The 24,881-nt window shown below is 44.1% G+C and overlaps 1 protein-coding gene across 1 annotated transcript in view; it reads left to right on the forward strand.

Moving 5' to 3' along the window:
* CPZ (carboxypeptidase Z) overlaps window positions 1-24,881 on the forward strand; it is a 170,238-nt gene that overhangs the window by 84,373 nt on the left and 60,984 nt on the right. The window contains exon 7 of the mRNA XM_077477857.1: window positions 22,753-22,911. Within this exon, the coding sequence (XP_077333983.1) occupies window positions 22,753-22,911 (159 nt within the window). The remainder of the gene's footprint in view (window positions 1-22,752; window positions 22,912-24,881) is intronic.

Below are 24,881 nucleotides of genomic sequence, written 5' to 3' on the forward strand. Positions count from 1 at the left end.
GCAGACGGATAAATTTGGGCGCCCGATCAAGACCATGGGGGGCGCAGCAATCTGCAACAATTTCAATAGCGGCTCATGCAATTTCAGTCAGTGCAGGCTGCTCCACGTATGCACACAGTGTCATAGGGCTCATCCCAGGATCATGTGTGAGGTCAAACCGGTTAAGAAATTTTGACTAGGCCGGGTCAACGTCTCGTGGCTCAGCATCTACCTCACCGATCATCCTACCCCCTCACTATCCGTCTACCTTGTTCAGGGCTTCACTCAAGGCTTTCACACTGGACTAATTTCTCTCCCTCACCTCACGCACGAATGCCAGAACCTGCGGTCAGCAGCTTTGGACGAACGAGCCGTTGACCAACTACTACAGTCAGAGTTAGACCGAGACTTCATCATAGGCCCCTTCACACAGCCCCCATTCAACACCTGGAGAGTCAGCCCTATTGGGCTTGTCAAGGGCAAGTTCTCTAATAAACTCAGATTGGTGTACGATTTGTCAGCGCCTCATTCCTCTTCTGTCCCCAGTCTTAATTCCCTTATCCCCTCAGAGGAGTTCTCCCTCAAGTATACATCTGTAGACACGGCCATCCAGGCCATTCTCAAAACAGGCACAGGAACCTGGCTCTCCAAGGCCGACATCTCGGACGCCTTCAAGCTCCTTCCCATCCACCCATCTCTCTGGTGCTGGCATGGCATCAAGTGGAAGGAGCGGTACTATTTTGCCACCAAACTTACATTCGGGTCCAAGAGCAGCCCCTGGCTCTTCGATACTTTCGCTCAGACTCTCACGTGGATCCTGCTACACGTAGCCCAGTGTCGGGGAGTCATACACTATCTGGATGACTTCCTGCTGATCGAGCCACCCGGCTCACCTCCAGGAGATCTGCATAAGTTGAGGGCGGTCTTCAGCAACCTCAACGTCCCCATTGCCGAGCACAAGGTGGACGGTCCGATGCAGACCATCACCTTTCTCGGGGTCAGCCTAGACACCAACACTATGCAGGCCAGCCTCCCCCTGGATAAACTGGCCCGCATCAGGATGGTCCTGAGGGACTTCACCCGTGCCAGAACTTGCACCAAAAGACAGCTACAGTACCTACTCGGCATGCTGAATTTCGCTATGCGCATCATCCCTCAGGGTCGCGCATTCGTGTCACGCCTATTAGTCTTACTATCCCTCTCACAGGACCCGGAGCAAGTCCTCAGCCTGGATCCCGTGGCGATAGCAGACCTTGCTATGTGGGAGGAGTTCCTATCCTCTTGGAATGGCGTGTCCCTGTTCATTCCCTCTGTGTCTTCTCTCTCACCCCAGGTGGTGACCGACGCAGCGGCCTCCACAGGCTTTGCGGCTATTTTTGGCCATCTGTGGCTCGCAGCTCCCTGGCCTCCCCAGATACTGGCTATTCCTGGCTTCACCGAGACGTCCTCCCTCTTTGAGTTGTACCCTATCGTAGCTGCAGCTCACACATGGGGCCGCAGTTGGTCGGGGCAAACGGTGACCTTTTCTACAGATAATTTAGCCACTGCGGAGATCATTAATAAAGGCAGATCCAACTCTCTAGCAATTATGTCCTTCCTTCGCCGACTGGTCCAGCTTTCTTTATCATTTCAGTTCAATATCCATTGTTCCTTCATCCCAGGTAAATTCAATCAGGCAGCGGACGCCCTCTCCCGCTTTAACTTTGTTTCTTTTTTTGATCAGGTACCCGGAGCTGGACCAACATCAGCAGCTATCCCGGACTGGTCTCAGCTGACCCTGGATTAGCACCACACCTCCTAGCGGCGACCCAACTCATCGAGCACTCCCTTTCACGCAATACCCTCAAAGCCTATCAATCGGCCTGGAGGGCCTTTAATCGCTTCATGACGTGTCACAGCACAGAGACGTCCCGTGTCAAGCAAGTCCTAGGCTTCATTTCCCACTGCCACTCGAAGTTGGCGTTGTCCTTTAACACAATCCGGCTATATCTGGCTGGTGTACAACATTTCTCGTCCCTCCAGGACCCTACTGAACCTTCCTTATTTTCTTATCACGCCGTACGAGCTCTTATGCGCGGCATCCAGAAGCGCCAGCCAGTGGCCCGCACCAAACGGCTGCCTATTACAGGAGACGTTTTTAGAGATATGTCAGATATTCTGGCCACTTCACCTTTTGGTCTCCGCATAAGTATCGTCTTGCAAGCAGCCATACACCTGGCCTTCTACGGCTTCTTACGGCCAGGCGAGTTTACTTGTAACGGCCCCTCAGCACGCATGCTGTGCAAGCACCACCTGATCCGATACGAAGATCATTATATTCTACACTTAGTCTCCAAGACGCAGCAGCTTGGCTCGGGTACTGACATACATTTCTATAAGACCAACAACCGCTGGTGCCTGGTCGCCATTCTCACCCGCTTGTTAAACCTTCTGGACGGTCAACCAGGGTCTGGCCCGCTTCTGCCATTTCACACTAAACCACTGAACGCTGCCCAGTTTATGGAACATGTCAGGATACTTCTGGGCATCCTTCACCTCAATCCTAATCACTACTCCGGACATTCTTTCCGTATCGGAGCAGCTTCAACCGCCTCCCGCCAAGGGGTCCCGGACCATGTTATCAAGAAGTTGGGCAGATGGAAGTCCACCTGTTTCACCCGTTACATACCCAACCCGCAAGTGGAGATGGCCCAGGCCTTTGTTAAGCTCACCCAGTCTCAAACTTGAAACAATAAATATAACCCCTACCTGAATGTTTTTGCCCCCTTATTTTGGTATACCGTACGTTAGACCAGGGCACACTTTCAGGTCTATTTCTGGGAAGGGAGTTTATGTTAACCTTGTTTGTCATCCTTATACGTATCGGTCAGAGGGCTCCAGACCATAAATAGAAAGGCCAGTATGGTGGCCTGGAATTATGGGAGGAGCCCGGTGGGGTATATAACTAGCCCGTTCGCCTGCCTTCCTCGTCGGTTCCGGTGCGTGATACCCACCCACCCATCCCCTTTTTAGGGCATTTCTCAGGCATTATACTCCTCATGAGAGTACTCATTTCACTCCATTTCATATTTATCTCATTTATACCCATTTCTCTATCTAGGGTATGCCCCCTTATTTTGGTATACCGTACGTTAGACCAGGGCACACTTTCAGGTCTATTTCTGGGAAGGGAGTTTATGTTAACCTTGTTTGTCATCCTTATACGTATCGGTCAGAGGGCTCCAGACCATAAATATATATATATATATATATATATATATATATATATATATATATATTTATATTTATTTATTTATTTTTTGTTTTTTTTGTTTCTGGATTTAGTTACACTTTGGTGGGTTTTGTAGTGCTTTAAAGAAAGCAGATGTAGATGGAAAGCATTTTATCATTTTATCTTGGAAGTGTGATTGAAGGTATCACCTATGTGAAGGTATCAACTATCTTACATGTTATATACAGTAGTTGCTTTTAACTTATTAAAAGTTATTGTTTAGCCCAGAGTTGTTCTTTAACTTATGTGTAACTAGGTAAATATTGGTGGATTTAGAATACCTCAAAGTACAGATAAAATGTCTCATTATATCTACGTGTCAAATTCGCTCTTACATTGTTCTGTCAATCATCGATTCACTCGGTTGCAAGTCTAAACCTCGCACTCTCCTGATCTCATTAAACTTCATGTCGAGTTATAGGGAACTTATTATAAGTTCAGATGTGTGTGTAATGAGTTTCAGGCCTGATAAGGCTTAGCAAGGTATGAAAGACATTTGTGCCATCATTAAAAGCAATTATGGAGATTATTCAAAGAAACGGAAACAATTACTGTGACCATTCACCACTGAACTGTCATCTACATTTTCAATTAAAATTATTCATGTCTTGGTATATCGGACTCATTGTTCATTTCCTGTTGTCTTGTTCCTGATGGAAGATTTTGGATTATATGGAATCGTTTTGAATACAGAATAACTGGATAATATTTTTTTAGGATGCATTGGCGCTTGACTTCTTTTCTCAACAATATGGAATCCTATTTGTACCTAATACAATAGATTTCTGATTCTATTAGTTCAGTCTGTATTCAGGGCCATTACTAGGGTAGTGCAAGACTTGGAGCACCTCTGCTCTAAGTCCAAGCCAATGCACACTCCAAAACCACATTATTTCTACCTTTATTAAATTACAGCTGTTTTTTTTCCAGACATTTCTGTTTAAATTTATTATTTTTTTACTTTTTACTTTGTGTTGTTATGGTATCAAACAATGTGTCTACAATAGATCCCCAGAAGGGTAAGTTAAGATAATACAATACATACCAATTTTCCTTATAATCATTTTTGCATACGTTTTAGAAAATTGAAAACTCCATTACTCATCCAAAGTTATTTGTGATGACTGTTTATTGGGTTTAAATTTCTAATTTGGAAATTACCCTGTCAGATACAACCAGGCCACTTATACCCTTTTCATATATACGTTTGGAGCATGCATCAAGTAGAGTCCAGTATTTTACATGTGCTGATGAGTGTATATCAACCTTTTTTTTTAAAGAGAACTGAGGGCAAAACTTTTTTTTTATTTTAGATAGAATACAGAAGGATTATAACCCCAAGAAAGGTTTTTTTTCTGTGTCCCATACCAACAACAGTACTTGTAAGGACATCCCTCCAAAGTTTGTGAAATTTCTGGTGGTCATCAGGGTCACCAGAACTAGTGTCCACACTGGAAGATTTCCCCTCTGATCACTCAAAATTTGGGATTTTCCTTCACTAATAACAATGTGGCTGTGCCTCTGACATGCACTTAACAAGAGTGCTAGCTATACCCTCTCATTCCCATCCCTTCCTCAATTCATGATACCCGGACTATAGCTTCTATCATTGGAAAGTGATCTATGAATAGAGGACAAGCGATTGAATGACAGGTCTATGTCATCCATTTATAGATCGCATTTTGGTTCTTTCCCACCACATGAAGTATCTGGACCTAATTCAGGATATGATCCAGTCCAAGGTTTTCCTCCCTCCGTCCAGCAAAATCGTGGGCCTCTGCTTCTAGGTTCAGACCTTATTTCACCATCTGCTTTTGCATGAGGATTTTGGACCTAAAGGTAGCCTTCTTTGAGGCAGTACCATATACCCAGTTTCACTCCAGATTATTGCAACTCAATGTTTTGGTTGTGTGGGACAAACAGAACTAGTTTCTTGATCATACCATTTGCATGACCAGTGGAACTAGTCTTGCCTCAGCGTGGTGGATTTCCATCTGTCAGGCTATTCTGGAGACTCCCTTGTACAGGGGACATGGTCGTCAGTGGAAACCCGGCTCCCAATCAACATCCTGCAATTCAGGGCAATTCAGTTGTCCCACTCTTCTAAGAAACCACCTGACCAAATTTCACCCTGTGACTTATGCCAATCACTAGTGGGGAACAAGAAGTCGTGCAGCTCAAGGGGAAGCAGATATCATTCTAAAATGGGCCGAACTTTAATTTCCAACCTTGTCTGCAGTGCACATTTCAACCATATAAAATTAGCAGGTAAACTTTCTCATCAGCGTAGGGTTCCAGGGGAATGTTTTCTCCACCCACAGGTGTTTCCAGACCTTTGTCACAGGTGGGGGGGCACTAGACATGGATTTTCTGGTGTCCAGATTCAACAGCAACCTGGACATGTTTGTCACTGGTACCAGGGATCCTCAGTCTTTCACAGTGGATGCCCTGGTAGCTACATGGGATCAGTTCAACTTGACCTATGCTTTTCCTCCACTAATGCCCTGTACACACGGTCAGACTTTCTGATGGAAAATGTGCGATCGGATCGTGTTGTCGGAAAATCTGATCGTGTGTGGGCTCCATCAGACTTTTTCCGTTGGAATTTCTGGCACACAAAGTTTGAGAGCTGGATCTAAAATTTTCTGACAACAAAATCCGATCGTTTAAATTTCGTTCGTGTATAAACAATTCCCACGGACAAAGTGCCTTGCATGCTCAGAATAAATTACGAGAGGAAAGCTATTGGCTACTGGCCCGTTTATAGTCCTGTCGTACGTGTTCTACGGCACCGCGTTCAGAATGATCGGATTTTACGAAAAATTTGTGTGACCGCGTGTGGTAGAGTTTGGGCCACAATCCGTCTGAAAAAATCCAACAGATTTTGTCATTGGAAAGTCCGACCGTGTGTACAGGGCATTAAGCTCCTTTCTCATCTGCTTTGCAGGATAGAGATAGAGGGTGTTTCAATGATCCTCATACTCACCTGATGTGGTACTCTGTGGGCCTTCCAAGGTTGACCAGATCTTCTGTCACAAGGGCTACTTCACCATCCTGTTTCTTGGTCTCTGGCTTAAAAGGCTTGGCTGTTGTAGCTTAAGGCCTAAGGGAAAGGGGTCTCTCAATTTCAGTCATCACTATGCTCCTAAAAGGTAGGAATTCAACTTCTCGCAAAGTCTACCATTACACCTGCAGTGTCTACTTTGCCTGGTGGAAGGGTAGAATATTCCACCCTAGGAAGTCCCCCCACTTCATACAAAGACTGAGGGAACCATGTGCATTTGCAGATAGTTCAGCGGAGTAATGCCGTATATACACGATCAAAACTTTGGTCGGAAAAAGCTCTGATGGAATTCCGACGGGATTTCGCTCAAGCTGTCTTGCGTACACGCGGTCACACTAAATTCCAACCGTCAAGAATGCAGTGACATACAACATATACGATGGGACTAGAAAAAGGAAGTTCCATAGCCAGTAGCCAATAGCTTCCATCTCGTAGTTGAATCTGAGCATGCGTGAGTTTTTGCCCTTCGGAATTGCATACACATGAACGGATTTTCGGATAGGAACTTTTTTCTGACCGAAAAATTTAGAACATGCTCTCAATCTTTTGCTGGCCAAAATTTGAGAGGAAATATCAGATGAATGTATTCCTAAGTTACTTCTATCCAAAATATAGTACAGTACACAGTATTGGTGTGCTGCGCAATCACTACTCTGGGACTCAACCCCGCCCACTGCTGAAAAATATACTATATTACCAAAAGTAATGGGAAGCCTGCCTTTACACATGCATGAACTTTAATGGCATACCAGTCTTTGTCTGTAGGGTTCAATATTGAGTTGGCCTACCCTTTGCAGCTATAACAGCTTCAACTCTTCTGGGAAGGCTGTCACAATATTTAAGAGTGTGTCTGTGGGAATGATTTACCATTCTTCCAGAAGTGCATTTGTGAGGCCAGGCACTGATGTGGACAAGAAGGCCTGGGTCAGAATATCCATTCTAATTGATCCCAAAGGTGTCCTATTGGGTTGAGGTCAGGACTCTGTGCAGGCCAGTCAAGTTTCTTCACCCCAAACTCACTCACCCATGTCTTTATGGATCTTATTTGTGCACAATCATATTGGAACAGGAAGGGACTGTCCCCAAACTGTTCCCACAAATTTGGAAGCATGAAATTGTCCAAAATGTCTTGGTATGCTGACACCTTAAGAGTTCCCTTCACTGGAACTAAGGGGCCAAGCCCAACCCCTGAAAAACAACCCCACACCATAATTCCCCCTCCACCAAATGATTTGGACCAGTGCACAAAGTCCATAAGGACATGGATGAGTGAGTTTGGGGTGGATGAACTTGACTGGCCTGCACAGAGTCCTGACATTAACCCCCATAGAACATCTTTGGGATAATTTAGAGTAGAGACTGCGAGCCAGGCTTTCTTGTTCACATCAGTGTCTGACCTCACAAATGTGCTTGTGAAAGAATGGGCAACATTCCCATAGACACACTCCTAAACCTTGTGGACAGCCTTCGCAGAAAGGTTAAAGCTGTTAAAGCTGCAAAGGGTGGGCCAACTCAATATTGAACCCTATGGACTAAGACTGGGATGTCATTAAAGTTCATGTGCATGTAAAGGCAGGCGTCCCTTTAATTACCTTTGTAATAAAGTGTATATCAAAGGTTTTTGTTATTATAGATTATAGATAAAAAAAAGGCTAGTCATCACCCATACTCTATCAATTATATAATATATAGGCTCCATTTAACCCATTGGGTCATTCTCATGTTACCTACCTAAGCACATTTCAACTGACAGTGTCCATAAAGATGGAGGGAGCATGCATACCCACCTCTAAAGCACAGATTCATAGGTCACCACTGTCAACCTATGTACCCTGTCGGATGCACATATCCGATGCCATGTAAGGGTACAACATATAGGGGATATAACCGGAAACATGTAATATTTAATGTTTGCATATGGAATGTTTTTTTTATTGATTTTCAAAATAAACTGTTAAAAAATTAGAATATGGTACCATGAGCGTACATCGCTTATTTACCTACTTGTGCCTTCTCCGGCAAAACTAGCGGCTGCGTGGGCTGAGCTGTGTGTCTCTCAGAGCTATGCTGACAGTTCCGCTCTTGGCCCCTACGGACTGCTCCTTCTCCTCTGGGCCGCTGTCAGGATGTCCCCCCTCCCCCTTTCTCATGTCGGCAGCACAGGGCAGGAGAGAAGAAAGCTTCCTGCTTGTTCTTCTTCCCTCCCAGTTGGCCACACCGGAGGGCCAATCTGAAAAAAACTAGTGGAGCATCATGGGAAATGTAGTCCCAGAGATTGGACTCGCACCACCAGAGAGCCATGAGAGCCACGCTGTACCCACAACATCAGAGAGCCATGAGAGTCATGCTGTACCCGCACCACCAGAGATACATGAGAGCCACGCTGTACCCACACCACTAGAGTACCACGCTGTACCCGAACCACCAGAGAGCCATGAGAGCCACGCTGTACCCTAACCACCAGAGAGGCATGCTTTACCTGCATCACCAGAGAGCCATGCTGTACACGCACGACCAGAGAGAGCCCTGAGTGCCACTCTCTACCTGCACCACCAGAGAGAGCCCTCTGCACCATGCTGTACCCACGCCACCAGAGAGAGCCATGAGTGCCACACTCTACCCGCACCACCAGAGAAAGCCATGAGAGCCATGCTGTACCTGCACCACCAGAGTGCAGTGCTGTATCCACACCACCAGAGCGCCACGCTGTATCCACACCACCAGAGAGAGCCACATTGTACCTGTACCACCAGAGAGAGCGAGCCATGCTGTACCACACCATCAGAGAGAGAGAGAGCCACGCTGTACTGCACCACCAGAGAGAGAGCCGTGCTGCACCGCACCACCAGAAAGCCACGCTGCACCACATCACCAGAGAGAGAGAGCCACACTGTTCCCACACCAGAGAGAGAGAGAGCCACGCTGTTCCCGCACCAGCAGAAAGAGAGAGAGTCACGTTCTACCACACCACCAGAGAGCGAGAGCCACGCTGTACAGCATGACCAGAGAGAGAGAGCCATGCTGCACCGCACCACCAGAGGGAGAGAGCCATGCTGTACCCACACCACCAGAGAGCTACGCTTTACCACACGACCAGAAAGAGAGCACCATGCTGTCCAGGACCACCAGACAGAGCAGGTCAGTGTCACTGGGCAGTGTGGTCACAATAGGAGACAGACAGTACTAGCATTGTATGGCCACAATAGGACTGGGACACTGTAATATAAAGAGAACTGCACTGTAAGGGGGCACTGTAATCATTACAGTCCCCTTTATATCATAGTGTCCCTGCACATTACAATGTGGAGGACCCAAACCAGCAACCCCTGCGAATGTCTACTGACATCTCTTCTCCCCAGTCCCTGGAAAAGTTGGCTGCTCAGTCTAAAATGCCCGGGCCTATTTTTTGCCCCAGTCCAGGCCTGCTGTGGGTAGATGTTAATTTGTTTTTGTGGGCCTGTTAGCATTTGTTGCTTTGTTGCCCATCCTTCTTTTGGACACCCCGGCCATCTAAAATTAAGATCCAGTGTCCTGTAATCGAACATAGAAAGATGGCACTTTGTGTGAGGCAGGTGGCAACCAAATAGGATAATGCGCATATAGATGGCTTAGCAATTGTTTATTTGTCATAAAGAGGATAAAAAAATGGACTCAGTATGAAATATATAGCAAAGCCATTAAATATATACACACAAATGAATAAAGTACAGTTCATGAATACATAAAAATAAGGATATAATTACATATTCCAAACAGTTCATATACATACACACCCATTATAAAAGCGACATAGCAGCACATTCCAGTAACCCATGTATGAAGTAAATACTCCGCATGAGTATTAGAAAGTAGCAGAGGTTATTGGAATACACGCAATAATAATTGTTGAATTGAATAAAAACATGGTGTATCCTATCAATGCTCAACGCGTTTTGTGTTACTAAAACACTTCATCAGGAGAAGATGCATCCACTAGTCTGTAAGAAATATAAAAACCAATAAATTCTAGTTGAAACTCCAACTACAAAGTAAGGGGAGAGAAGGAAGATACCGAGGAGCTGGGATTGAGAGGTATGTACTACTGCAATTGGAAGGAGCCACTAATATAGGCTGTCTGTCCCGGGAGCTGAGGAAGTCACACTGCATGCGGGGTAAACATCCAAGCATGAGATCCACAGGGAATGGATTCTCCATGGCATTAAAATGGTAACATAGGGTGAGGCTCTGAAGGAGTCTGTGGAAAAATGAAATTGCTAAGAATAGCTCTCTTGTAAAGATACTAATGTGAACCAGGTTCTGCACACACAGGACATATAGATTTCACAATATAGCTCCACTTAACTTCTTTCATCTTGATTTAGCAGCCTTTGCATTCAGGTGTGTGTGCTCTGGTTTGTTGGGGATGCCTGACTGCCTGATGCCCGGGGTTGCGATGCATGCCTGGCGCCCTCCCTCCCTCTGGTTGGTACGGGGGAGTGGCATTATTAGCTCTCTGTGCATCAGTGCCACACACAGCGTTGTGAGTATGGCAACGTAGGGCGTCAAGACGTGTGAGCCATTCCACACTCTGGCTGATATATAGGGGGAGGCAACTGGCCCCTCTCCTCAGATGGCATTGCCACTGGGAGGGGCACGCCTCTCCTCCTCTATCTTGCCTAGCGTGATGTTGGGAGTTACCTGCGGGTAGGCTGGATATCTACCAAGCACTTTTATCTACTCCTCTCCACCTGCACCATTGGTCAACTTGCACATCCCAGCATAACCTTTGCCTTATATGCGCACGAGGTAATTATATTTGCACAGACGGATCCTTTTTTGATTGCACTTTTTCTGGCTATTTCTTAAAGCGGAGTTCTGTCGAAATTTTTTTAATTTAAAGTCGGCAGCTACAAATACTGCAGCTGTTGGCTTTAAAAATAAGGACACTTACTGTACCTGTCCATGGCATCCACGATGTCCTCACCCGAATCTGACCTGTCCCTCGGCTCCCGGGTGGAGGCACCGCCATCTTCAGTAAGGGAATAAGGAAGTGAAGCCTTGCGGCTTTACAGCCTGGTTCCCTACTGTGCATATGCGAGTCACGCTGCACATCCTGACTGGTCCCTGCTGTCTTCAGGGACCTGTATGTCTCCCAGAAGACAGCAGGGGGGCGGAGGAGGAGGAGCAGGACATGCAGATTCTGCGGTGATCGGGAAGTGGGAGCAAATACCTGTATTAGACAGGTATCTTCTCCCCTCGCCCCCCTGAAAAGTGGCAGATGTGACACCTGAGGGGCGGTGGAACTGGATAAATGGAAGTTCCATTTTTGGGTGGAACTCCGCTTTAATGTTTCATCATTCACCCTTGGTTCTATACACATGCTTGACATACTTACCTTGCACTTATAGCTCTATTTTTGTTGGCCATGGTCTCACGGTCCTCACCTTAGTGATGATGTTTCCTTCACTTCTCTATCCCCTATTGCATACTGGTTTCACCTGGTTCACATTAGTATCTTAAAAGAGAGCTATTCTTAGCAATTTCATTTTTCCACAGACTCCTTCAGAGCCTCACCCTATGGTACCATTTTAATACCACAGATAATCCATTCCCTGGGGATTTCATGCTTGGATGTTCACCCGCATGCAGTGTGACTTCCTCAGCTCCCGGGACAGACAGCCTATATCAGTGGCTCCTTCCAATTGCAGTAGTACATACCTCTCAATACCAGCTCCATGTAAGCAATCTAGCCTCAATATCTTCCTTCTATCCCCTTCCTTTGTAGTTGGGGTTTCAACTAGAATTTATTGGTTTTTATATTTCTTACAGACTAGTGGATGCATCTTCGCCTGATGAAGTGTTTTAGTAACATGAAACGCGTTGAGCATTGATAGGATACACCATGTTTTTATTCAATTCAACAATTATTATTGCGTGTATCCATTAATCTCTGCTACTTTCTAATCCTCATGCGGAGTATTTACTCCATACATGGGTTACTGGAATGTGCTGCTATGTCGCTTTTACAATGGGTGTGTATGTATATGTATATGAACTGTTTGGAATATGTAATTATATCCTTATTTTTATGTACTGTATTCATGAACTGTACTTTATTCATTTGTGTGTATATATTTATATATTTAATGGCTTTGCTATACTGAGTGCATTTTTTTTTTTACCCTCTTTATGACAAATAAACAATTGCTAAGCCTATATATATATATATATATATATATATATACGTGCATTGTCCTATTTGGTTGCCACCTGCCTCATACAAAGTCCCATCTCCCTTTCTATGTTCGATTGAATCAGGGATGGAGGCACATAGTACACAGTATGTGCCTCAACTAAAGTCCCAACCCCCCCCCTTTTACTGTGTCCTGCAATGTAGGATTGATAACATATTTTCCTGTTACCACACAGATTAGCGGACCTTTGTTAAGCCTTTTTGGTCTATTTTCACTTCGGGTCTTACTACAACCTGTTCACCGTTTCCAAACCCATCTGCCCAATCTTGGATCTCAAATCTCTGAATATCTTCCTCACAAAAATCTGTCATTGCCTCCCCTTATCAGGTAGACTTTCTGGTTTCTGTAGCCATCAAATATACCTATTTTTGTGTCCCCATCTTTCCAGTACACCACTTATTCTTACTCTTTGCTGAGGAGTCCCAGCACTACCAGGATTCTCTGGCCCAAGGACCAATTTACGATCCTTCTTACGGTAACAGTCGCTGGCTGTAACAACATGGCTGTTGAAGCCCAGACTCAGGAACAGAGCACAAAATAGCAAACACCCACAAGCCCAGGAATAGATAAAATCTATATTTACTTTAATGTAAGTTAAAAAGCATGATATGCAGGAGTGCCCAGACTGATACATCACCAAGCCAGTGGAAATGAGAAACACATAATCCCAAAAGCTTAAGGATGACACATGATCCCGTACTCAACAGTAGATTATGCCCCCCAGGAGCCTAAGGACAGTGGGAGAAGTGTGTGGATTATGGCTTCCGGGGTCACTGAGATGGCACATCCTCAGGAAGTGAGGTGTCCCGGAATTGTCATGCACCTGGCAAGAGATCGCCTGAATGTCGGCTTGTGTGGGCAAATTGGAAGTCTTGGAGAGCACTTAGACCATGCCAAACCAAAGGAGAGAATCTGGTCATCATGATAACATATTTCTGGGGCTTGCCTCTTCCTCAGATCATCATGATTGCCTTCACCAGCCAACGTTTGGGCATTCTTCTGACAGGTGCATGACATCACATCCAGTTTCAGGACACCTGACTTCTAGTGGACACACCATCTCAGTGAACCCTGCGACCGTAATCCACACACTTCTCCCACTGTCCTGAGGCTCGTTGGGTGTTGTAATCTACTGTTTGGTCCAGGATCATGTGTCATCCTTCTGATTTTGGGATTATGTGTTTCTCCTCTCCACTGGCTTGTAAAGCACTCCTGCATGTAATGCTTTTTAACTGTACATTAAAGTGAATTTAGATTTGATCTATTCCTGGGCTTGTGGTTCAATTGACTTCCACAGGGCAGGGAGTGCTCCTATATTTATTGTTTTGTGCTAATGTCCCATTGCTGCTTGGATGAGTAGATGGAGTAGATGGAGCTGCCCTTATTGTGATTATCAACATACCGTTTGGATCCTCATTGCACTTAGTACTTGCATTTTTTTCTCCGGGATAGAGGCATTTCTGAATCTTTGAAGCCTATGATTCTCAAGGGTACTTTCTGTAATGTCTATCTTGGGATGTGAAAGACATACGTTACTTGATGTGAGTCTCAGGGCTTCCACTCCAGGAGTTTCTGTTGGTTGAGTCCTCAACTTCTTGCAGCTGGATCTGGACCAGCATTTTGCTCTTGTCAGGGTTCTGCCCTTTTTACCCTTTTTTAGAGACTTTTGTCCATTCATTCCTATATGAAGACCTCTGTACAGGGGGTCTCTAATGTAGCTACTCTGTCGTATCCTCATTTATTCCATGTGACCTAAATATGGTTCTTTCTATGCTTTAGAAACTATTTGAACTCATTAGGCATTCCTCTGCCTACTTTCACTCACAAGGTATTTTTTTAGCCATCACCTCTACAAGGCAAGAGTCTGAGCTGGTGGTCTTGTACTGCAAAGAATCCATTTTGGTTTACCAAAATTAAAAGTGGTGTTGTGGTCCAGGAATTCCTTCTTGCCTAAGGTAGTTTTTGCCTTTCACATTAACAGGACATTATTTTCTTTCCTGACACAGTTCTTTAAAAAGGAGATTCCCAACTCTTGTTAGGTTGTAATTATAAACATGCAAGTCTGTCTCTCAGCCTCATCTTTTTTCAGAAAGGCCGATTCCTGTTTTTTTTTCATCCTTGATACAGCATGAAAGGTTGCACCTGCTTTTTTAGGTGGCTCAAACGGACCATGAGTTAAGCTTATGGTCTCAAGGAGTGATTGGGTTCCATAATTTCCTGTCAAAAAGCATTTTACTAGACCTGTGAGGATCAAACAACTGTTTCTCAGATTGCAAAGCTGTCACCTGGTCTTCTATTCACACATTCTACCAGGTAGACATTTCGCCCTCATCTGATGCCAGCATTGGGTATAAGGTCTTTCAGGTGGCTCTTTGAGTTGCAGGCAGTACTCTTCCTTTTTTTTTTCTTTTTCTACTGGGCCTGTTCACATTGGTTTGCTGTGTTGACCACCCTCAGCTGGACTTCTTTTGGACATCCTGAAAGTTCAAGTCTTCCTACTACTTTGTGTTTGTGACCATGCTTTTTTTGTTTGCCGGTGCTATAGTATAGTCCCATAGGCAGCAGTATAACTTGAATGTTAAAGGCTTTGCCTTTCCACCAACGCACTCCAAGAAATTTTTTTTACGGTGAGTACAAAAATTCTATTATCCACATTTAGTGTACTATATATTGGATGTGGGACCAGTGTGTGCAATGAGCATAATTATACCTCCCCAGAAATCAATGGGGGAAGAAAATTGGTGGTTCATTATTTTTTCCCACAAATAGAGCTTTCTTTTGGTAGTATGTAATCACCTCTGCGGTTTTTATTCTTTTACGCTATAAAAAAAAAGAAGACAGACAATTTTGAAAAAACACAATGGGGTTGATTTACTAAAGGGAAATCCACTTTGCACTACAAGTGCACTTGGAAGTGCATTCGCTTTAGATCTGAGGGAAAGATCTGAAATGAGGGGAAGCTCTGCTGATTTTATCATCCAATCATGTACAAGCTAAAATGCTGTTTTTTATTTTCCTTGCATGCCCCCCTTAGATCTACAGCGGCTGTACTTCCAAGTGTGCTTTCAGTGCAAAGTGGATTTGCCTTTACTAAATAAACCCCTATATCTTTCACTTTTTGCTATAATAAATATCCCACATTTAAAAAAAAAAAAAAAATGTTTTCCTCAGTTTAGGCTGATATGTATTCTTCTAAATATTTTTGGTAAAACAAATCGCAGTAAGCATGTATTGATTGGCTTGCGCAAAAAGTTATAGCATCTACAAAATAGGGAATCTGTCTCCTCTCTCCTGAGAGAACCAGGATCTTCGTGTTTACACACAGATCCCGATTCTCGCCATGACACGACCGATCGCACCCGCCGGGCACTCGCATCAGCCAACTTTAAACAATGTATGCTCTATAAAAGTACAGATCTTCACTTTCAGGTTCAGGTCCATTTTAGTAAGGTAATTAAAATGGAAAACTTTTGGCAACTCATTACAAGCAGTTATAGGTAACTTATGTTTTTTTTTTTTGTTTTTTGTTTTTTGCCTTATTAAATTTGCCTTATTAAATAAGTGCAATTGGGACTAATCTGTTATTAACACATGCACAGTACAATGTGCATTATAACAATTTTCCACAAGATGGTACCATTGGCCTAGAAGTTGATTGCGATTGTTCTTCCACAAGATGTCACTCTTTCTAAACCATTTGAGCCTTTTTGTATAAATAGTAAGATACACACACACATGATTTAATATTATCTGTAACCGCTGCATCTGTTCCCTATTCCTTTTCTGTTTGTAGCGCTGTCTTAAATTAAAAACCTATGTTTAAAAAATAATAGAGGTTACTAATTATTGTAAGCTGGTTTTATAAAATCAAAATGAATCTGAATAACATGAAAGGCTGAATGGTGGATAGCTAATCACATAATTCAGAAGCCCAGCAAAAGTTTATGTGCATTTATACAGAGCCAAGGTATGTTATTTTCTACGGGCAAGAAAAAGGCACAAAAAGACGTCGGCTGTAATATTTTTGACAAATTTGACTGCTTGGCTCCTCTTATTTCCTCAGAGAAGATGTCAAATATATTTGTGTACTGTTATTTATTTATTTATTTTTTATCAGAAAATGACATTACAATACAACATTGCATAAAATCAACCTAAAATATATATATTTTTTCTTACAGTCCTGTAATATGCAAGGGCTGGTTTACATTGTGGCTTCATATAGCTCTAGAGAGCTATGGCTCTCACCGTTGCCACTTCATGTTCCCCCTCCCCCAATGAAGTCCCATTGCTTTGCCTTATTTTTTGTGAAATAAGCATAAATTAAAGATTTAGCGGAGAGGCTGATACCATATCATAATAACTGCCAATACCTTTGTGGACTTGGAAATGCAGCTGCAGAAACTCTGCTGGTGGTATAATAAAACACTTAGCTTCTACTCTGAACTGAAACTGAAATATTGGTTATGGATGAGCTGTTAAAGCTGAAGTCCAGGCACCCCAATTTAAGCTGCAGCAGAGACACCCTGGGTAGTGGGCAGGTCCTTGCTATCCTCTTGCACAATGTAGGGCTGTTGGTCCTGCATTGCACTTTTTTCCTTTTTTGTCTTTTATTATTTTTTTTAATTTTTTTTTAAGCCCGCCCTGTGCAAAAACTAAACACCAAAGTGAACCAAAATGATGCATTAGGGTGTGTAATATGGCCCCCTCCCGAAGAGGAAGGACCCTTTCCTAACCACCTGGGGTGCAAGATTTCTGATGACACTAAACACTATGGTCCACCTAGCCAAAAAGTCTGGCAGACCCTTCCCTCCTTATCAGCCAAAGCTGACCAACAAGTACTATTTTAGAGACTCTCTTGATTAGAGACCCCCCCCCCCCCCCCCCAAGCCAGAGGAAGAAGGAACCTAAGAGCCACACATCCTTCCCTTAGGCTTCAGAGCTACCCAGATGACCCACACCCTATCAGTGGAGTGAAAAAAGACAAAAATATGTGCAGGAATTAACACAGCGAGAAAATAAATAAAAAGTGCCAATGTGTAATACAGTGGCTAGGTCTTACAACCTGGTAACAAACATTGCCCAAAGGTCTAGCCCAGGTGTCCAACCTTTTAACATTCCTGGGCCACGTTGAAAGAAGAGGGCATAAAAACACACTAAGGCCGCGTACACACGGGCGGACTGTTGGCTCAACTTTGTCCGCTGAACAGTGTTTCAGCGGACAGTCCGCTCGTGTGTGGGGCTTCAGCGGACAGTTTCAGCGGACAGTTTGACGAACAAAGTTTTTCGGAAATTCCGAAAAACTGTCCGCTGAAACTTGGTTTATATGTCACATGGGTTGGTCACATGGGTTGATGTCACATGGGGACTATGACATCGTAAGGGGGCGGGGTCACCATGTGACCAACCCATGTGACATATACCATGTGACACCGCCCCATTGTCACTATATAAGTGGCCGCTCAGCGCGGCTCTGGCATTCCGCCTGGAGAGAGCGACGTGTCAACATCTCCTGGAGAAGAACAAGAAGAACAAGAAGAAGAACAAGAACGGAAGGCGGCGGCGACAGCGGCGACAGAAGACCGGGCCACCGCCTGCAAAAGAGCTATAAGAAGTCGCGGTGGCCCGGCAGAAGAACCGAAGAGGGGGACAAGACCCCCGAAGTCGGGAGAAGAGGCCGGCGGCGGGGAGGAAGAAAGCCGGACTCCTCCGCTAGCAAAAGAGCTACAAGAAGATAGCGGAGGAGTCCGGCGAGAAGACCCCCGAAGACGGAAGACCCCCGGAGCTGTGCAATAAAATATTTTATCTCGTGTGTTGTGTTTTTTTTGGGGTACTTTTATTTTACAGGTGAATGGGTAGGGGTACATTGTACCCCATACTCATTCACATAGGGTGGGGGGCCGGTATCCGGGGGCCCCCTTATTAAAGGGGGCTCCCGGATTCCGATAAGCCCCCCGCCCGCAGACCCCGACAACCAACGGCCAGGGTTGTCGGGAAGAGGCCCTTGTCCTCATCAACATGGGGACAAGGTGCTTTGGGGTGGGGGGGCCGCGCGGCCCCCCCTTCCCCAAGGCACCCCCCATGTTGAGGGCACGCGGCCTGGTACGGCTCAGGAGGGGGGGCGCGCTCGCTCGCCCCCCTTTCCTGGCCGGCCGGGTAGCGTGCTCGGACAACGGTCTGTTGTGGACTTTGGGGGACCCCCACGCCGATTTTTTTCGGCGTTGGGGTTCCCCTTTAAGTCCATTCCAGGCAGCGGAGCCCGCGACGTCTCCGTCGCGGGCCCCGCCTACCTTGACACGCGCTCGAAATGAGCGGACTGTTGCCTCGTGTGTGGGCGAGTCCGCTCATTTCAAAAGTTGCGCGGACTTAGTACGACGAACAAAGTTTGCCGTATTTGTCCGCTCAAAAAGTGCCGTGTGTGGGCGTGTTCGTTCATTCAAAAGTTTGAGCGGACTGTTTGACGAACTTAGTTTCGGCAGACAGTCCCCGCGTGTGTACGCCGCCTAACAGTAAGGATAGCTGATGAGTTGGGCAGATCACAAGTTAACAATCACTGATACAGATAATGTTCCTATTTAATACAACTTTTTTGTACTATTTTTTATTATAAAAGTAAAAGAGGACAACATAAAACGGGTGCGATATTTGACACTCTTTTTGATAAACAAATGCATCAATATCTGGTTGGATGGATATAGTAGCAAATCTCAATGAATTCTCATGGTGCTCATCATATATTTTGGTTCTAATTTTCCCCTTTCGTGTGCTTCATCCTTGAAAATAGTTGCTCACCAATATAGGTGCTTCCAAAAACTGATGACATGAATAATGCGTGATTGACAAGATCAGGCTATTTTTCTATAGAAAGATAAAACATATCCAGTAAAGAGACACTGTCACATTTTTCTTCAGCTGTGTGTGTTTGCTAAGTGTAAAGGCATCTTTATAAAAAAAGTTCCAAAAAACTAAAATTTTTAAGTAAATTGACAATTTTGTTTTGGGCCACATTTATAGCCATCTTGGGCTGATCCTTGGAGGTTGGACACAGCTGGTCTAGCCCATGGGGAGTAGTCTAGTAATGGACAAAGTGCACACAGTGGGGTCACAAACCCCTACTTGGTGACATCAGTGTTCGACCACTGGGCGGAGGGCCTTAGAGAAGAGGCTTTGGGGGGGGGGGGGGGATGCACAGCATGGAGGAAGCCTGCCGGAATGACATAGGTGTGCAAAGCCTATTGCATTAAGGTGTGCATCCTAAAGCTCAAAAACACACATGTGTGTGTCACTGTCTTCATATATATGACCTTGGCACATGGATCTCCCTGATAGCACCGTGAAAGAGAAGTGCATAAGCACTTCTCTTATGGCAGTGCCGGTAAGAGGAATATCTTTCCTTTCTTCCCACTGGCACACAAAAGCAAAATGCTAATGTTCATGAGTTGATTAGGGTGTACCCAGGCACACTAGCACACCCTGTGCGCATGCCTATCTGTAGTGAGGTGCATAAGGGAAGGCCCACTACAGGGGTGCCTTTCATGTAGTTTCCAGAGTTTATAAAAAAAAAAAAAGAAATCAGCATTCTATGTGCTGCTGATTGGACTGACACCAGAGCCAGTGTCATGTCTCCTCCCTTCTACTGCCATCATTTGGTTAGCAGAGTGTATTTCTTTAATATATTTTCTCCTCCCTAATGTTCTCCACTCTAATGCACACCCCTATAGAAATCCTGCACTGCAGTGTGGATTTTTTTTAATTATAGGTATTTATGTTTCACCAACAATTTACAGAGCGCTTTACATATTATACATTTATACAGTCCCTGCCTTCAAGGAGCTTACAATCTAAGGTCCCATTTTCACATACAGTACATACACATACTGGGGCCAATTAACCTAATGCCCTGTACACATGGTTGGCTTTTCCGACGTTAAATGTGCAATCGGATCATATTGTCGGAAAATCCGATCGTTTAAATTCCCATCGTGTATAGACAATTCTGACGGACAAAATGCCACGCATGCTCAGAATGAATTATGAAAGGAAAGCTATTGGCTACTGCCCTCTTTATAGTCCCGTCATACGTTTTCTACATCACCGCGTTCTGAACGATCAGATTTTCTGACAACTTTGTGCGACCGTGTGTATGGAAGACAAGTTTGGGCCAAAATCCGTCTGAAAAAATCTGATGGATTTTGTCGTCAGAATGTCCGACCGTGTGTACAGGGCATAACAACATGACACTCCTGCAAGCACAGAAAACTCCATGCAAATACTGTCCTGATTGCTGCAGTGCTGCAAGGCATACGTTATAGTCACTATGCCATTATGCTGTCACAGAATACATGGAATACATGCTTTCCCTGCAGAAGAGCAAACAGCACATAACTATGACTCTGACAGGTCCTATGATCCTCCTCTAGCCCTACTTTTTGTAGGAAACCATAAACTTGTTAATATTTTATTAATGTTTTGCTAATTTTTTTGCTGACCAGCTTAACTCCAGGCCATTTAGCAGTACTCTAAAAGAGAATTTTCTGTTTGGTGTGCAACTTGGCAGATTCTCAACTGGCTATAAAATGACTAATATAACCTAACAAAAAAAACAGAGGGACCAAAAAAAAATATAAAAAATTGCAAAACAGTTGGCAGGATTTATAATTTGTGTTGTATACTGTAAGTATACCCTGATACATGAAGTTCATTATTTTCTGTCTTTTTGGTCTGTTAAATAAGTCCCCAAAAAACGTATTCATGTCAGAAATACTTTGAGCTCATAAGTTTTACTCTCTGCAATGTTGTCTCACCAGTCTTATCAGCGCCGTACATTTCAACATAGGAGGGCGCTGTTCTGTAATTCTACCACACTCTCTATCTGAGGTTGACAACGCTGCTTATAGATTTTGTATGTTGAGAAACCTTTGTCACCTTAGGGCAGGAAGTGTGTTACTGGCAGCATCACCAAGTAAAAATACAGGGGAAAGAGCTTGGGAAAAAAAGAAAACAAATACAGTCCCTGCCCCTAAGGATTGGTACGGTTATAGTTTCATAGTTGGTAAGGTTGAATAAAGACACTAGTCTATCCAGTCAAACCTGTGTGATTGGATTATGTGTGATTGTGCATTCATGTTGACAATCATTTCCCATATCCCTGTATATTGTGTTTACTAAGATGTATCAACAGTCTTTTAAAACTATCAATACTTCCTGCTGGCACCACTGATTGTGGAAGAGATTTCCACATCCTTACTGCCCTGACAGTGAAAAAGCCCCTTCATAGCTTAAGGTTGAACCACTTCTCCTCCAGTCTTATTGAGTGGCCCTGTGTCTTTCTACACTACCTGAGGCTAAATTGTTTTCTTCCTATGCTGGGATCACCCTTGAGATATTTGTATATCGCTATCCCATCTCCTCTCAAGCATCACTTCTCCAGGGAGAATAAGGAGCCATTCACACCTATCCATGTTTCTTATGAACATTTCTGCAGTACTTTTTGCTGTGCTTTCTGCATTTTCAGACATGCATTTTTGATGTGTTTTTTTTATGTTCTTTTTTCTTTTTATTTGCTCAATTTGTTGTTGGTCAGATTAAATAATGCCAAATGTTCTAAAAATGCACCACATGCTTTTCTACAGTGTCTCAATTGAAGTCTATTGAACCAAAAAAGCAAAAAAAGCTGCGTTTTGGGATTTAAAAAGTCCCTGACCCTTTCCAAAAATGCAGAGGCACAAAAATGCATTGGTGTGAACGTATAATTTATTCCATAGGAACCCATGTTATAAAATATGTCCTGCATTTTTGCAAAAAGCATGAAAAAACACATTGGTGTGAATGGAGTCTAAGTTTAGTGCTTGTAGCCATGCCTCGTAATTGAGGTCCTCCAGTCTCCTTATTAATTTTGTTGCCCTTGTCTGGACTCTCTCTAGTTCTAGCACATCATTTCTGAGGATTGGTGACCAGAACTGGATGGAATACACCAGATGTAGCCAAACTAGAGTTTTATAAAGTTGCAGGATGAAAGTTTTATCTCTGGAGTAAATTCCCTTTTTAATGCATGCTAATAGTTTGCTTGCCTTGCTTGTCATTGCATGCTATGGCCCAGTCTGTGTTCAACTAGGACCCCCAGGTTACATTTTGCTCCTAATATAAATACACTTTACCCTGTTACAAAAAGCTCACTATTGTAAATGTGTTTTTTACCCTTATAGGCAGCACCAGAGACAAAAGCTGTCATGAAATGGATGAGGAACATCCCATTTGTCTTGTCTGGCAGTCTTCATGGTGGTGACTTGGTAGTCAGCTATCCTTATGACTTTTCAAAACACCCTTTGGAAGAAAAGATGTTTTCTCCTACTCCCGATGAAAAGGTAAGTGGAAATTACATACAAGAGATTTTTGAGTTGTTTTTTGAGTGAGCAGGTCATGACGGAGGTGTTGCGTACTGAGTCCGTATATAGTGTAATAGAATTGTAATATAATCATGTCCAATGGTCAGGTCATAATGGAGATGTTGTGCTTGGTTCCGTTTATAGTATGAGGGCGAAGACTATCTATGCCTGTACATGTCAGGTAACAACTTGCCCAAAGGCATAATCCCTATTGCCCAGGACCAGTTGGAGGCTGCGGTCATGTAAAGAATCAAACAAAGGTAGTCCCCGATTCAAAGATGAGCCACTTGTGTGAGTTCTTCCATAGATGTTCCGTCCCAAGTTACTACAAACTTGTAACTGATGTATGTGTTGCATTCAGAAGGACAGGCAGAGCCCTTGCCCATTCCACCAGCCTATGTGTACTTCCATTATGTCACTCCCAGTGACGAAATAAACGCTGGTCTCATATGTGTCCTATGTTAACTTTTTTCCTTCCCACTACCTAGTGATCAGGGTTAGATCTCTGTAACACTGGACTCCTCCAGTGACTGGAGGAGACGGACACTCAGAGAGGGAGTCAGAACACCAAACCCCTCGCTACCGAAGGACCTGTCACCTTGCAAACGACTGATTGCTGTAGCAGTTCTTCCTTTTTGTTACCCATGAACCTATTGAAGTGATGTGGCACATACCTCATGGTGCTTTAGGAATATGTCAAGACTCAACATGCTCCCCTAAATGACTCCAGATCAGGCTCAAAGCAGTTGAAATATTTTTTTGCTGAGAATTCAGCAGAACACGTATAACATGAATAAACGTCCTATCCCTAACTATCTCTAGAGGTGTCCATTTAACATTGGCGTCTACGGGAAATATTGGTCAGCTTGACGTGACACTGCTCCCGAACCATAAGTGACAGGGACACCAAACTTGGGGAGTGGTGAGAGGGGACCCAGGACTGCAACATATCTGATTGTGGGGTCAGCCAGCTTGCCTAGGTAAACAGTTATGCCTGTAAATGACTATTGCAATGCAGGACATGCATTGAGAAATTAAGAAAGGTATTGCTTCACTTTAAGTACATTTTCTTTTTACATACATGCTCTGGTCCCATTGTGTACTTAAAAGTGGGGTATGCCTGTACAACATAATAAAAGTGTTTCTAAGAGATACATAAGCTCCCTATGTCAATATTTTTCACAAAAAACAGCTAGTTGCCTGGCTGTTATACTGATGCTCTGGTTTCTGAACTCCACAGTGTACTCCTTATGGACATATTTACCATATACTCCGCACCCTATTCCACGAGTACCACATGGGGAACTACCCTCACTTGTAGGTGGAAACCAGGTAAAAGGGTATCAATAGAAAATTGCAGGTGAACATTCCTTCTGCTGAAAGCCCACACAGCATTCAGTGATGAGTGATGATGTGTCCCTTGCATGGACCAAAAACCAGCTCTAATTCCAGTCTCAGCATCCAATTCTAGCTCTATTTCAGGCTCCCAGCAAGCGGCCTATTTGACTAAAACATTTTCTCTGACAAATTATGGCCTAAATACAGGCATCTTCATCCAGGGCCCCAAATCCCTCTTCTCCTACTCGCATTTCTCAACCAATGTCAAATCTTGATATGCTAATCTTAGGGGATGAAGACACAGAAGGAAATGAAGAGGCTATTGGGGTAGTATTGGAGAAAACTGCATACGATTTTTCTCCTCCAGATTGTCACTATATTGAAGAGAAAGCTTCACGCAACCTGCTTTTTAACATTAAAAAACTCATTGCCTCTGTCCTCAAATTCTAAGTTCAGCCCTTCTTTTCAGTGTAATGCCACGTACACGCGAAGGAGTTCCACTGAAGCGGACTTGCGTACACACGATCACAACAAAGTCTGATCGTTTAGAACGCAGTGACGTACAACACGTACAATGGGACTAGAAAAAGGAAGTTAAATAACCAGTAACC

The sequence above is a fragment of the Lithobates pipiens genome, unplaced genomic scaffold (assembly GCF_037356315.1).
Source record: "Lithobates pipiens isolate NorthernLeopardFrog02 unplaced genomic scaffold, aLitPip1_a1.2 Scaffold_13, whole genome shotgun sequence".
NCBI classification, from domain to species: domain Eukaryota; kingdom Metazoa; phylum Chordata; class Amphibia; order Anura; family Ranidae; genus Lithobates; species Lithobates pipiens.